This window comes from Anguilla rostrata, chromosome 1 (genome assembly GCF_018555375.3).
Source record: "Anguilla rostrata isolate EN2019 chromosome 1, ASM1855537v3, whole genome shotgun sequence".
Lineage (NCBI taxonomy): Eukaryota > Metazoa > Chordata > Actinopteri > Anguilliformes > Anguillidae > Anguilla > Anguilla rostrata.
The window spans coordinates 71,408,496-71,421,649 of NC_057933.1; the positions used below are offsets into that span (position 1 = coordinate 71,408,496).

At 42.8% G+C, this 13,154-nt stretch overlaps 2 protein-coding genes across 2 annotated transcripts; both read left to right on the top strand.

The window, feature by feature from the left end:
* Window positions 1-270: 270 nt before the first annotated feature.
* kel (Kell metallo-endopeptidase (Kell blood group)) lies at window positions 271-9,492 on the top strand. Its single transcript, XM_064309500.1, has 18 exons — window positions 271-459; window positions 2,497-2,653; window positions 2,778-3,101; window positions 3,240-3,367; window positions 3,614-3,772; window positions 4,021-4,092; window positions 4,436-4,624; window positions 4,834-4,994; window positions 5,687-5,804; window positions 5,968-6,063; window positions 6,197-6,295; window positions 6,447-6,524; window positions 6,633-6,736; window positions 6,933-7,022; window positions 7,252-7,319; window positions 7,996-8,156; window positions 8,257-8,346; window positions 8,643-9,492. Exons 1-18 carry the CDS (start codon window positions 433-435, stop codon window positions 8,787-8,789), a joined length of 2,268 nt encoding a protein of 755 aa, XP_064165570.1. The 5' UTR covers window positions 271-432; the 3' UTR covers window positions 8,790-9,492.
* An 81-nt stretch (window positions 9,493-9,573) lies between these two features.
* emg1 (EMG1 N1-specific pseudouridine methyltransferase) lies at window positions 9,574-11,795 on the top strand. Its single transcript, XM_064310548.1, has 5 exons — window positions 9,574-9,978; window positions 10,249-10,350; window positions 10,473-10,614; window positions 10,835-11,043; window positions 11,311-11,795. Exons 1-5 carry the CDS (start codon window positions 9,730-9,732, stop codon window positions 11,422-11,424), a joined length of 816 nt encoding a protein of 271 aa, XP_064166618.1. The 5' UTR covers window positions 9,574-9,729; the 3' UTR covers window positions 11,425-11,795.
* Window positions 11,796-13,154: the final 1,359 nt, after the last annotated feature.

Sequence of the window (13,154 nt, forward strand, 5' to 3'; positions counted from 1 at the left end):
GATTGCATTCTGACCAGTGTAACTGCAAAAGGCAGCACCGCTGACAATGTCCTTGTAATGTGTCCATTAATAAAGACTTTTTTTTTTTTACTGTGAAGCACAATAAAGGCCCCCTTGTTTGTAATCAAGTAGTCACGCCTGCTTCCACCCAAAATGCCCCGCGAAGCTAACGTTGCGGCAGCTTCCGCATCTGGGCAACGGCGCGGGACAGTGGAGGAGTGGGGCGGAAAAGCGCGTGGCGGGCGGAGGGCGAGAGAGAGGGGGAGAGAAGCGAGTGATGAGGGGAGATAGGGGACGGAGGTGACAGCTGACAGAGGGAGAGATAGAGGGAGAGGGCCTATTAGTGACAGAGGGAGGAATGAGGTAACCAAAACAGATACGCACGGAGCACAACACAGAGACGGACCAAAAGGCGCACAGAGAAAGAAGAGAATGATTGACAACCAACCACCATCTCAGGTAGGCTCGCTGTTTGTCACATTCTTATAACTGAGTTGGTCTAGTACTGAGGTTACATTCATAGCACAGCTATTATTAAGAGGAATAAAGATCATAAATCCATTACTGGCACTTGATGCTCATTTACTTTAACGCTTAATAGAAAACTGATGGTGTAGGAGGGGGCAGTGATGGCATTAGGGACTGTTTTCATGACTGAGAGGATAAGCATCAGGGTGCTACTAACTGATTGCTTTCTTTCTATCCTTAGATAGTACCTTTCTTGAGAGAATGTTCTTTTTTGGCAATAAGAATTAAATACACAACAATAAATATAAATATTTTGACATTTCACTTAAAATAGTAAATTCCAAGAGAAAAAAATTAATTTCCTTTCATGGGCATTGATCTGTGTGTTATACAGTTGCAAGAAAACTTTTTTGAACCCTTTGGAATTTCTGCATTAATTACTCACTAAATATGGTCTGACCTTAATTTAAGTCACAATAACAGACAAACACATTCTGTTTAAACTATTAACACATTAACATTAACCACATGCACTTTCCATGTCTGTATTGAACACATTGTCAGAACATTTACAATTCAGGTTGGAAAAAAGTATGTGAACCCTTGAATCTAGTATCTGGTATAACCTGTTTAGCAGCAATAACCTCCACCATATATTTCTTGTAGCTGGTGATCAGACTTGCACAATGCAGGAATCATTTTTGACCATTCCACCTTACAAACCTACTTCAGGTCATTGATATTTCTCAGATTTCTTGCTTGCACAGCCCTCTTCAGGTCATGTTACAACATCTCAATTGGGTTAGGTCTGAACTCCGACTTGTCCATTCCAAAACATGAATTTCTTTTCTGTATAAACCATTTTGTTGTTGAGTTATTCATGTGTTTTGTGTCATTGTCTCGTGGTGTCACCCAACTTCTATTAAGCTTCAGGTGACGGACCGCTACCCAGGCATTCCTGTAAAATTTGATACAATTTTACATTCTTTGTTCAATGACTCTCTCAATGACTGCAAGCTGTTCAGGCCCTGAGGTAGCAGAGCAGCCCCAAGCCATGATGCTCCCTCCACCATGCTTCACAGTTGAGATGAGGTTATGGTGCTGGTGAGCTGAGCTTTTTCTCCATCCGTGTTGTTGTGCATTTTCACAAAAAAGTTCAACTTGACTCATCGATCCATAGAACATTGTCCCTGAAGCGTTGTAGAACATCCAGGTGGTCTTTTGCAAACTTGAGACATTGGGCAATGTTTTTTTGGAGAGCAGTGGTTTCCTCCCATGAATACCATTCTTATTTGGTGTTCATCTCATTGTGGACTCATGAACAGAGACTTTAGCAAGTTCAAGAGATTTCTGCAGGTCCTTTGCTGTTACGCTAGGGTTCTTTTCGACCTGCTTCAGCATTGCACTTTGCGCTCTTGCCGTGATTTTTGCAGAATGCCGACTCCTAGGGAAAGTAGCAACAGTACAGAATTTCCTCCATTTGTAGACAACTTGTCTTATTGTGGATTGATGAACACTCAGGCCTTTAGAAATACTTTTGTACCCTTTTCTTCAGCTTTATGCATCCCTACAGTTCTTCTTCTAAGGTCCTCTGAAAATTGTTTTTATCAGAACATGCTTCACATGAATAGGTGTTTTTTAAGAATAGCAGATTCTGTCAGTAACCAAACTTTGTGTGCCTTTTTTATAGGGCAGGGCACCTACAGGCCACACCTCCAATCTCATCTCATTGATTGGAACACCTGACTCAATTAGCTTTTGGAAAAGTCATTAGCCTAGAGGTTCACATACTTTTTCCAACCCACACTGTGATTGTTGAAATGACACACTCAGTATTGACAAAAAGAAATGCAATTATTTGTTTGCTATTAGTTTAAGCAGATTGTGTTTGTCTATTATTGTGACTTAGATGAAGATCAGACCAAATTTAATGAGCAATATGATGTATGTATTTGAGGAACTGGGAAAACAGTCCCAATAATGAACCTCTTTTGCAAGATTTAACAATCCGTGTCTGCCCTCCTGCAGCCAGAGTCTGCCCAGCTGAAGCCCTGCCGCTGGCGGCGATCTCGCCGAATCCTGCTGGCGCTCGTCTGCTCCTCCCTCGTTTCCGTACTGCTGGGCCTCGGGCTCTTTTATTACGCCCGTTCGAAGACAGGCGGCCCACCGGGAACACCACGGCGAGGTGTGTCTTCAGGGGGCCCTGAGGGGACGCATTGTGCGAAGAGTGGGCCTCTTGCCGTCACTTCTAAGTAGCCGCGGCGCTTGCAGCACGGGCTTCACACGCCGTCTCTCTTCTCTGTCCTCAGCCCCGCCCCCCTGTCTCTCCCCCGACTGCCTGAAGGCCGCGGCGCGACTGTCGGCCGCGGCGGATCCCTTCGCCCAGCCCTGCGACTACTTCCTGGCCAGCTGCAGGGCGGAGGGCCCCGCGGCGGCCACCAGAGGGAGACAGAGAGGAAAGGAGCTCGCCCAGGGGAAGGCGGGTCTGGAGGAGCGGGCACCTGGGAATGAAAGGCGAGGGGGAGTAGTAAATTTGGGCAAAGTGACAGATGGACAACCAAATACGGATACTCTTCCAGACAGGTTAGCAGACAAACAGACAGCTCTGCTACAAGTACTAAGAGACATTTTGGGTAAGTTTTTGTTCTTTTGTCTTGCTTGACTTCTGTTGCTCTGACAGTACCTCACCGTGGGACTTTATTCTGTGTTTTATCCAGCTTTTTTTAATGTTAATATCAGCATTAACTTAAAACAAACTTCCCACTTCCCAGAATCCCCAGACAGGCCAAGCTCGGCGAACTCAGCGGAGCAGAAAGTGCGCCGGTTTTACCGCAGCTGTATGGACACGGGAACCATAGAGAAAGCTGGGCCACAACCGGCTCTGAAGCTCATAGAGAAGGTGACTCTTGGCATCACAGTAATAAAAATTTCTCTGCTTCTTTGTTTCGTGTTTATTTTGAGAAGGATTTTCATGCGTTCACTTGACATGTCTGTGCTGTTTCTTTGTAGACTGATGAAAGAATATGGAGATAAAGTTCACACTTTAAACTGAATAAAGCCTTCCTTTAATCACCACCTCAACTCTAGTGCTTGTATCTTTTGATAGTTACATTAATATTGAGACTCTCTCTCTCTCTCTCTGTAGCTTGGGGGCTGGGCTGTGTTTGGAAAGTGGAATCGCACCGACTTCAACGTCATACTCTCTCTCCTGATGAAAGAATACGCCACTTTTCCATTCTTCAGTGTTTATGTTGGCAAGAATCCCAATGACAGTGACTCTAGTGGCCACAGGAAGTACATACAGGTCAGTGAGGCTCCTGGCCAATTTTGATTAGGTTCTACAAGTAGGTTGGCAAACAATGATGTCCATTGTAGCTTATATTGGTCTGTTTAGACTGGGCTAAAAATCAGTCTATGTTGTTCTCTTGATATTGGTTTACTGGTTGGCATAACAGGAGGCCAACTTAACATGAAACACCAGTACTTATAGTATGCACTACAGCAGGTATCTGCAAAAGGGATGTTATATGAAAGCCTTCCCATTTCCCACAGATAGATCAACCAGAGTTTCACATTCCTGTGGAATGGGACAGCAAGAAACAGAAATCTACAGTGAATGTCCCGGTATGATTGTGCTTTTGATTGAGGTTGTTGTGGTTGAAATGTGTATTGGTTGTCAGTGCAGCGCTATTTTAGTGATAGCGACTTCTCAGGCTGTAAACCAAGGCTTAGGAATGATTTGCAGTGAAACTGAAAGTGTATAAACTTCTCTTATAAGTGTTTTTAATATTGCCTTTGTAGTTCTGTCCCTCCATTAATTAGCGTGTGCTAAGTATTCCTATATTTATTAATACAAAATAAAGATTAATATCGATATTACCAGTATTTATGTGGTTATGCTTACACCCCAAGTCATACCAACTCTCTCTCTCCCCTCCCTCCCTCCCTCACTCTCTCCGTCCTCCAGACTCTACGCCAGCTCCTCTCTTTCCATCTCCAGTTGTTGGTTCTTTTGGGCGTGCCGTCCAGCAGCACTAATCTGCACACGGGCATGTTCCTACAGCTGATGTCTGAGCTGACCCTGGCCGCCTCCCCCCTGACGCACCGCCTGCAGCAGCAGCTGCTGTACCAGCGCATGACCTTGAAGGAGCTGCAGGTTCCAGCGTTCCCTTTCCCTGCCCCCGTCCCACCACCTCTCCCTGTATTCGTCTGTCTGCTCGACACTGCCTTTGACATAGCACCTTTTCCATTGCTTTCCCGCCTGTGTGGAATGGGTGTGTCTATTGTGTCTGTGTCATGTTCCTTTGTGTGCTTCATTGCTTCCGGTTTGACCATTTTAACCCCGTAACTGGCCCGTTTTCACAGGCTGCTGCCCCTGCCATTGATTGGCTAGGCTGTCTGCGGGCGACCTTTCACCCCATCCCTGTCAACCAGTCTGACGTTGTCCTCCTCCACAACCTGCCGTACATCATACACATGTCCAAGACCATCAGCAAATGGCAACGCAATCCAGAAATGACTGGCAGGTACGATGACGAAAGGTCCAATTCAAGCCCAATCGTATCGGTTTGCGCATAAAACAAAAGCTAAAAGAGTTAAAAACAACTTGGCCTCTACCCTCCACCCTGTATCAATGTACCATGTGCTTAAGTAAGTCTGTTCTCACAGCGTCTCTTTGTTGCTATGACCTGACTTTAAATTAAATGAATCATGTACCCAGTTGTAGCAGCCTACTGAGGCCAGTCCTGGGCACTACACTGCTGAATATAATTAAATTGCATTGCTTTTTGAAAGCATAGTTCAATTAGCAGAGATCACATTATGGCCCAGTGTTGAGCTCATTAGAGCTGAATTAATCTTGCTGCCTGATATGATAAAAAGAAAAAAGCTGGTGGTTTAACTTGTACTCAAAATGTCTGATTAATTATGTATTACGGTTGTCAGCTGTAGGCATGAGTTCATACATTGTACTATGCCAGGGGAATTCAGAAGATAAACAAGCACTGTGTGCAAAGACAGAGAATTGATATACGGATCCATTTTTAAATGAGGAATCACATCACTGGGTGATACCCTTAAATTGAGGAACTGCCCCAAAGAATTTGTCCTGAAATTGTCACACTCTGTATGTATTAAGGTGTACCGTGACCTTTTAAAATACATGTCTTGCCCCCCAATCCCCATCACTCTCTCTCTCTCTCTCTCTCCTCTGTTCTAGTGGCCCACTCCACACCTTTATGATCCTCAGCCTCTTACACAAGGTCATACCAGCTTTAAACCCTGAGTTTGCTGAAATACAAAGAAATCTGTCTGTCGGGCTTGGAGACAGATTGGATGTGAGTACCAAGAACTACATTGCCTATGACACTTGTGATCAGAACTAAAATGGTGTGTATCAAAAGAAAGTTAATTGGAATTGTGGTCTTTTGTATTAGAAATGCCTGTTCCATAAACAGTTCAACAGTTCTTTGAAGTCTAACAGTCACTAATATTCTCAAGGTCATCCCCCACTGGAAGAAGTGCATTTTGGAGACAGAGAAAGGGTTTGACACTGTGCTCACCGCCTTGCTGAAAGAAAGAGTGGGAGAAAAAGAGGTGAGCAGGAGGTTGGGGTGGGCATGCCATGGGTATCAGAACATTTTCTCAGAGAAAAATGGAGACAATGAATTTGGAGCAAGAAAATTCAATTCCGCACATGTCTTTGTGTCTTTGCTTTCTGCTTCACTAGGCAGAGGAGTTTATAGAAAACATATATTCCTCCCTGAAGTCCAGGTTATCCATTCTTAAATGGAGAAATGAGGAGCTGCACTCTTCTATTCTGAACAGGGTAAGAGTGATGGCCATCACAGAACAAAACCTGTTATCATTATCGTAAAAAATGATGTATGTTGGAATGATATAATGTTAATCACTCTTATTGAAAATAAGGCTGCTTACAATGCTAATACTAATTACCGCCATGTTCCCATTGTTCATAGGTTGGATCTCTTACTCTAAGACTTTCAATTAACAAAGAAATTCTAAGTCAAGAAAAAATAGACCAGCAGTATTCAGAGGTAAATATGCATAGACTATTACTAGTAACCAGAGTAATATGATTTCTAGGTAGTTATAAATGTTGCTGTTATAGTCGCTGAAAATGGTGGTCTCTCTGTGTCTCTCAGGTGGCAGTCAGTGAAGATGATTACTTCTCCAACTATCTACAGACTCTCTCTCTTCAGCAGAAGAGAAGGACCAAACTTTTCTCTCAGACGACAGCACTTGATATGTGTGTAGGCAGTGTGTGTGTGTGTGTGTGTGTGTACGTGTGTGAGGGTAGGATGATATTCATATCAATATGACATTACAAAGAAGAACACAGTGTGTGCCATTCACTCTGCTTCAATTTGATATATAATCTAATTCATTCTTTAGCAATGTAATGAGTCCTCTGTTTTATTTATCCCTTCTTTTGTTTCCTTAAGCTTGTCACTCACGCCATCGTTTTCCAGTGAGGAGATAAATGTTCCTTTGGGAATGTTTGTTCCTCCTGCCTTCCATCCCTCCTACCCCAGGTATCAGTATTTTGGTGACTGATGCTTACACGCTTGTCATTGTCAGCGCTTCTATAGTGACAGGAACTACCTGTAATGTTGACTGCGTCCATGAAATTCTGAATACTCCCTGAATGCATTGCAATGGTGGTTTTATTGATGTTGCCTTGTAAGACTGCTTAGCATTCCGTCTAATTTAATCTTTTGAGAAATACGTTATCTTGAATCGGCCATATTAACTGTTTTTCAGGGCTGTCAATTATGGAATATTGGGGACCTTGATGGCCAAAGAAATTCTGTACCTCCTCCTGCCCGACAGTAATGCAATACTTCTCTCCACTCTCTGTCTGTGTTTTGATAATGACTGTTGTACTCTCTATACTCTCTCTATCTCTATACTCTCCATCTGATCTTACTCCCTCTTTGTGGTGTTTTGAACCCGCTTTTCCCTCCCGTTTTTTTCTATTAATTTCCCTCTGTGGCTGTTTTTCTGTTTCCTATCTCACGCCAACCCTCAATGTTGGCAGCAGAGTGTTACAAACCATATTTATGACAAAGGCCTGGATTCAATCAACATTTCTCCTTTACTTAAACTTTCAAATAACTGCAAGTGCTAGTTTTATTTTTCAAAAGCACAGTTTGGCTAATTAATTTAGATGATTGCAGTTTCTGCCTGTTTATGAGGGGGAAAATTGACTTGCCTTTTATCCTGATACAAAGGTAAGGGCAAAGGATCAATACAAAGGGCCCTGATTTTCTAAGACCTTTAGAATGTGTAAAAACCTTTTAGCACATGCAAAACTAATAACACAGCCAAGGATTGGTGCAAAACAAATACCATGACCAATAATTGGCCATGTCATTGGTTTTGCATGTGCTAAAAGGCTTCTTAATAGGTCAGGCCCAATATGTATAAGTTCGAACTGCAGTTCTAGTACCTGTAGTATGATTGTAGTGTGAATGCATGCTGTGCTGATGCTCTCTCTATCTGCAGTTCAGTCCCAGAGTGAGGCCCCAAAGAAAGTCAGCGACTGCGTGTGGGCACACTACCTTCATCTGACCAAGAGCGCGCGCAGGACAGACCCTCCCCCACTCACTCCCGCACAGCAGCAAGCCATATGGGTTCAGCACACTGCACTCCATGTTGCGCTGCAGGTGAGCATCTACTGCATGGGCATCGTTCACAGCTGACTGGCCCACAATCCAAAACCGCCTGGCGTGATCTTTCTTCTGTTTGTTTCCCTCTGACTCCCAGGCATATGAACAGAGTTTGCTCAAGTACCATGGTGACACCTCTCTTTCTAGCCTGTCTTACACCCATCTGTTCCTCGCCTCCTTCGCACAGGTATGGAGAAAAGGAATGAAGGTAGACGAATGTTCTTTTGCTAAATTCTTTGGTGGAGAGAAAATCCACAAGTGACCGGATTTCAACGTTATTTGGTGTGGTGTATTTTAAGTACGGTTATAGGGTGCATTTTGGACACTTACACTGTAAACCCAAACTCTTTCACTCTAAAATCTTTCTAAAGAAGGAATTGCGGATTTGCTCTCAGATGTCATAATATACATCCTAGTTCTCAAAAGTTCAAATGTATGCTCTTAATGCCGATGTTAATTATTGTTTTTACCATCTTATTCCAGAATAATTGCAATTCTGATCCAGTCAAAGAACACTTGCCCTTTGAGCCTTTCTTCCTGGTAACTGTCATCTGCATGAACTCTGACCTTTGCCCACAACCAATGACTTGCTCCCACAATTCCCACAAAGGTTTCTTACAAAAGTGCTGATGTTCAGCCGATAAAATAATGTCTTCTGTAAATATATACTGGGATGCCACTAATGTGGTTAAAAATGGTAATGGCTGGATGCCTGGATTGACAGGGCAGAATAATAGCGATGTCATCACTATATTTTTTAGGGGCCAAGTGCCATATCTTTTCATGGCGCTCAGATGTCCTGATGGCATCCCTGCATATATCATGACTGGGATAGGTTTCCCTTGAGTGCTTGCCTACAACTGTGGTATGAGTGTGGTTATGATGTGCCAGGCAGTGTGTGAGTGTGAATTTTATGAGTCTTTTAGGGTCTGAGTGCGGTTATAAGTCTGTTAACATCTACATTCTACCAATGATCTGAGTGCAGTATTATGAGGCTTATTTAAACTGTATGGCAGTTAGATGTCTTTAGAGAAAGTGTGTACCTTTGTAAACAGAAAGCAAGAGCAGAAAAAATGACTATATTTGTCTATGCCATAGATGCCTTAGAATTGTGATAGATATATTATAATACATTTGTGCAGGTATGTATATTAACATCAATATGTTTATGGTCTCTCCAGGTTAGTTTTGTTTTGCTTAAAAGTGAGACTAGCTATCTATGGGCTTGTATAGAAACTTCTGGACTGTGGCTCATTAAAATGTTATAATTATATTATATGCATTTCAAAAATATGTTTTATCGTACAGCAATAAAGCAAATACTTGTGTACAACTGTGTTGTTGTGAAACCAAAACTAAGCACATAACCTCACGTGAAATTACCCACAACACCTCAGAATATCACAGTCAAAGATGTAAAAGAAGATACTTTTTATTCTCGGGTGGAAGTCTTGAGATAGATTTTTTCATAAGTTTAAATTGCATAACAACAGCATGATTTGAGCAGTTCTGCAATTTCCCATTTATCATCGATGCGTTAGGTGTCAGTAATGGGTTCTGTTGGAGTTAAATGCCCTTCAAGTTTTTGGCTGGCTGGACTTCACTTCCCACCACCACTTTTGGTGATGACGCACAATTTCTCAGACGTCAAGTTCTTACTTCAAACAAGATGGCAGCGCGCTCCGGTGATAAACGTGGCTTGGAACATTTAGACGAATATGAGCCTAAACCTGCCAAACAACAGCGAAGCCTTCATGAACGGATGTCAGATAGACGTCTTGTCGTTGTTCTCGAGGGAGCGACGCTGGAAACTGTAAAGGTTGTTTTTTATCGTCCCTTTTGGACCCGCATTTGCTGACTAGCATGCTTGTCTTCGTCGGTGCTGCCGCTAACTTAAAGTGTTTACGTCTCTCCCCGTTTTTAACCATGTATCTTTTCCTGTGTTGAAAATATAATTTTCTGCTCATTAATCATAGCCAGCTAGCTTACTTGGTTGGTTGGTGGCTAGTTTAACTTAACAACTGCTTGCATATTCAGTCTGACGAATATACAAGTTACGTCAAATGTTTTGTTGTCTTACTGTCCTTAGGTCGGAAAGACGTTTGAGCTGCTTAACTGCGACCAACACAAAAGCATGATCATAAAGAATGGAAGGGATCCAGGTAGCATTCGACCTGATATCACACATCAGGTAATGTCAATGGCATCGTTTTGAACCAACTAAATTTAGTTAGTCTTAATATTTCCTACCTATTTTCAATAATATTAATTTGTTGTAACGTCTCGTCACGCTTTGTGGTCTCTCGCTATCAGTGCCTATTGATGTTACTGGACAGTCCATTGAACCGCGCTGGATTGCTGCAAGTGTATGTTCACACAGAGAAGAATGCACTGATCGAGATAAACCCACAGACCCGAATCCCACGCACATTTGCTCGCTTCTGTGGCCTTATGGGTAAGGAACTTCTCTTCAGTGGGCAGTCATCTCTGGTGCCATGGTAACCACGTATTATTTTAGTTGGAATACCTGACATGTAAAAAAGTGGGATGTGTGAAGTGTGGCGATGACGCGGACTGTCAGCCCACACCCCCTTTTCATAGCTCATTCTGACATGTTTCTGTCCTCATCCTCTCCCCTTTCAGCTGCTCGTTTTAACTCTCCTTCTCTCCCCCAGTCCAGCTTCTTCACAAGCTGAGCGTGAGGGCTGCCGACGGGCCCCAGCGGCTGCTGAGGCTCATTAAAAACCCTGTGTCAGATCACCTGCCCCCCGGCTGCCCCCGCATCGCCACCTCCTTCTCTGCAGGAGAGGCGGTCTGTCCTCGGACTGTTGTTCCAGAGGAGGGGCCTGCCACCGTTGTGATTGGAGCATTTGCACATGGAGCAGTGAGTTCTCTTGAGTTTTTGGGGTGGGGGGTGTTTTTGTGTTTATACTTTCTGAACGGGGAAGGGCTATTTGTATTAAGTCATCGGGGATTCACTGCACTGATGAGCCCTGTGGAGGTACGAATGTAAAGTCCTAATCAGTCTAGCTTGCAATCTCAGTAGAGGAATTCCTTATTACTAATAACAATGATTGTATTGCATCGATACTCTCCTGGGTTAAGGTTTTCTTTCTAAATGATGGTAATTGCCTTTCATTTTTCCCCTCAGGTAAATGTGGATTACACAGAGAAGACAGTATCGATCAGTAACTACCCTCTGTCTGCAGCCTTGACCTGTGCTAAAATGTGTTCGGCCTTCGAGGAGGTCTGGGGTGTGTTGTGATCTGAGGGGGCCTGCAGTGAATGAAGAGTGTCGTCTGAGTGCGCACGAAAGGACACTTGTGATGTTTGACCGTGAGCCTTGACTAGCAGCGTTGGATATGTGCCCGGTGCTTTACAGAATACAAAATGATGTATTCTCAGTGGTGAAGAGTTTAATTTACTCAGTAACTGAATGCTGAATGGACCTGTTGGTTGGTCACTCCTGGCTCTGTCAAAGGCATACATAAAATATGTAGATAAATGAGTGTTTTTTGTGTGGGTTTTTGTTCACAGGGGAAGCATTCCAGTGTATATGATTTTCTTTTTATGACTGCATTATTCTTCTGTACAGTTTTGTGTAGAACATAAATAAACTGTCATTTTGATAGCTAACTGTCTCTTTTTTTGTTTTTGTTTTAATAGGCAAGAGATTGAGAGGTAGTACCCACTATGTACAGTGTAAAATCATGGATGATTAAATGCAGATTTAGAGGTGTCCTGTCCACAGATATATAAACATGCTCATGTTTTAAACATCAAGGGTATCCAGTGCGAATGCTAACAATCAAAACTTACATATATTAGATACTTTTTGCAGTTGTTGCCACAATTACTTAATCATAATACAGTGATCTTGGGGCAGGGGTGCTATTTTTTCACATTGATTTATTTGGAATCTTGAAGTATGCCTTGAGAAACTACCGTGTCAGCTGCAGCTGCATAACATGTTAATTCTTAGGGACGTGTTTATCTCACTGATAGGAAACTGGGGGCCAAATGTGTTGTTGGGAGAATCCAATGTAGATTTAAATGCACCCTGCGCCCTTGTTGAGGGTCTACCAACTGAGCAGTGCCAGATACTGGTTTCAGTTAGAAGTTAAATGAAGACATGAGTCTTTCAGGGGCACACTCAACCTAGCTGATGTATATGATATGGAAATGAGCAACATCTCAGAGTTTGAGGATATTACTTCACACAAAAAGTTCAATGTTGAATGAAAATGACTGTGTTCGCATCATATGGGACTGTCGTGAGATTTCTTGAAGTGCGAGAGCATGCGATTAAGACTCCCAAGCGTGAGTCTCATGGTCGATGCGTGAGTCTCATGGTCGATGCGTGAGAGATGTCAAGTCTGTTCTGAATCATCTCTCTGCTGCCTGAAACCCCTCTTGCACTGGAACTGGTTATCCCACTCAGGTCAGGAACCCACTAAACAGGTTAATTAATAACAAAAATGCAGTAAGCTACAGGTCTAAAGGCTTTGCTTCACAGTAGAGCGATTTCCATTAATCAAAATGATAAAACCAAAGACAGACTGACAAAGACAATAGTTAATGGTCAGATATGTAAATTTTAATGCTAACATCTGGATGAATGATCCAAACACTGTGGGTCAATTGCAGTAAGCTTCACAGGAGTTTATACCTTAGAGTTGAATCTCTAGACCACAGAACTGCGTCTAAACTAGAACAGCTAATCCTCATTTAACTTATTTGGGTAGTTGTTCCAGTTGTATTGTAGCTCTGTGGTGTAGGGTTCTAAATCTGAATTTTAAACTCCAGCTAAGCACACTGCAATTTCCACGCTGCGTTTGGATTATTCAACCGTGATCAGCTTTTTATCCTCCAACTTTCAAACGATACGAACAAAATCAAACATGAATCCTGAATTGAAATTGACAAGCCGTATCGTTTTAAATTGTCCCATTTCAGAACTTGTGTGCTGTGTACCACAATATCGTGCATATTGTG

Bases quoted from the DNA above. Each gene is read 5' to 3' on its own strand.
- kel (XM_064309500.1), top strand. From the start codon at position 433: ATGATTGACAACCAACCACCATCTCAG. The intron at 2,654-2,777 runs GTGTGTCTTCAG...CTCTGTCCTCAG, and splicing joins ACCGGGAACACCACGGCGAG to CCCCGCCCCCCTGTCTCTCC. The intron at 8,157-8,256 runs GTGAGCATCTAC...TCTGACTCCCAG, and splicing joins CACTCCATGTTGCGCTGCAG to GCATATGAACAGAGTTTGCT.
- emg1 (XM_064310548.1), top strand. From the start codon at position 9,730: ATGCCCTTCAAGTTTTTGGCTGGCTGGACTTCACTTCCCACCACCACT. The intron at 10,615-10,834 runs GTAAGGAACTTC...TCTCTCCCCCAG, and splicing joins TCGCTTCTGTGGCCTTATGG to TCCAGCTTCTTCACAAGCTG. The intron at 11,044-11,310 runs GTGAGTTCTCTT...TTTTCCCCTCAG, and splicing joins GAGCATTTGCACATGGAGCA to GTAAATGTGGATTACACAGA.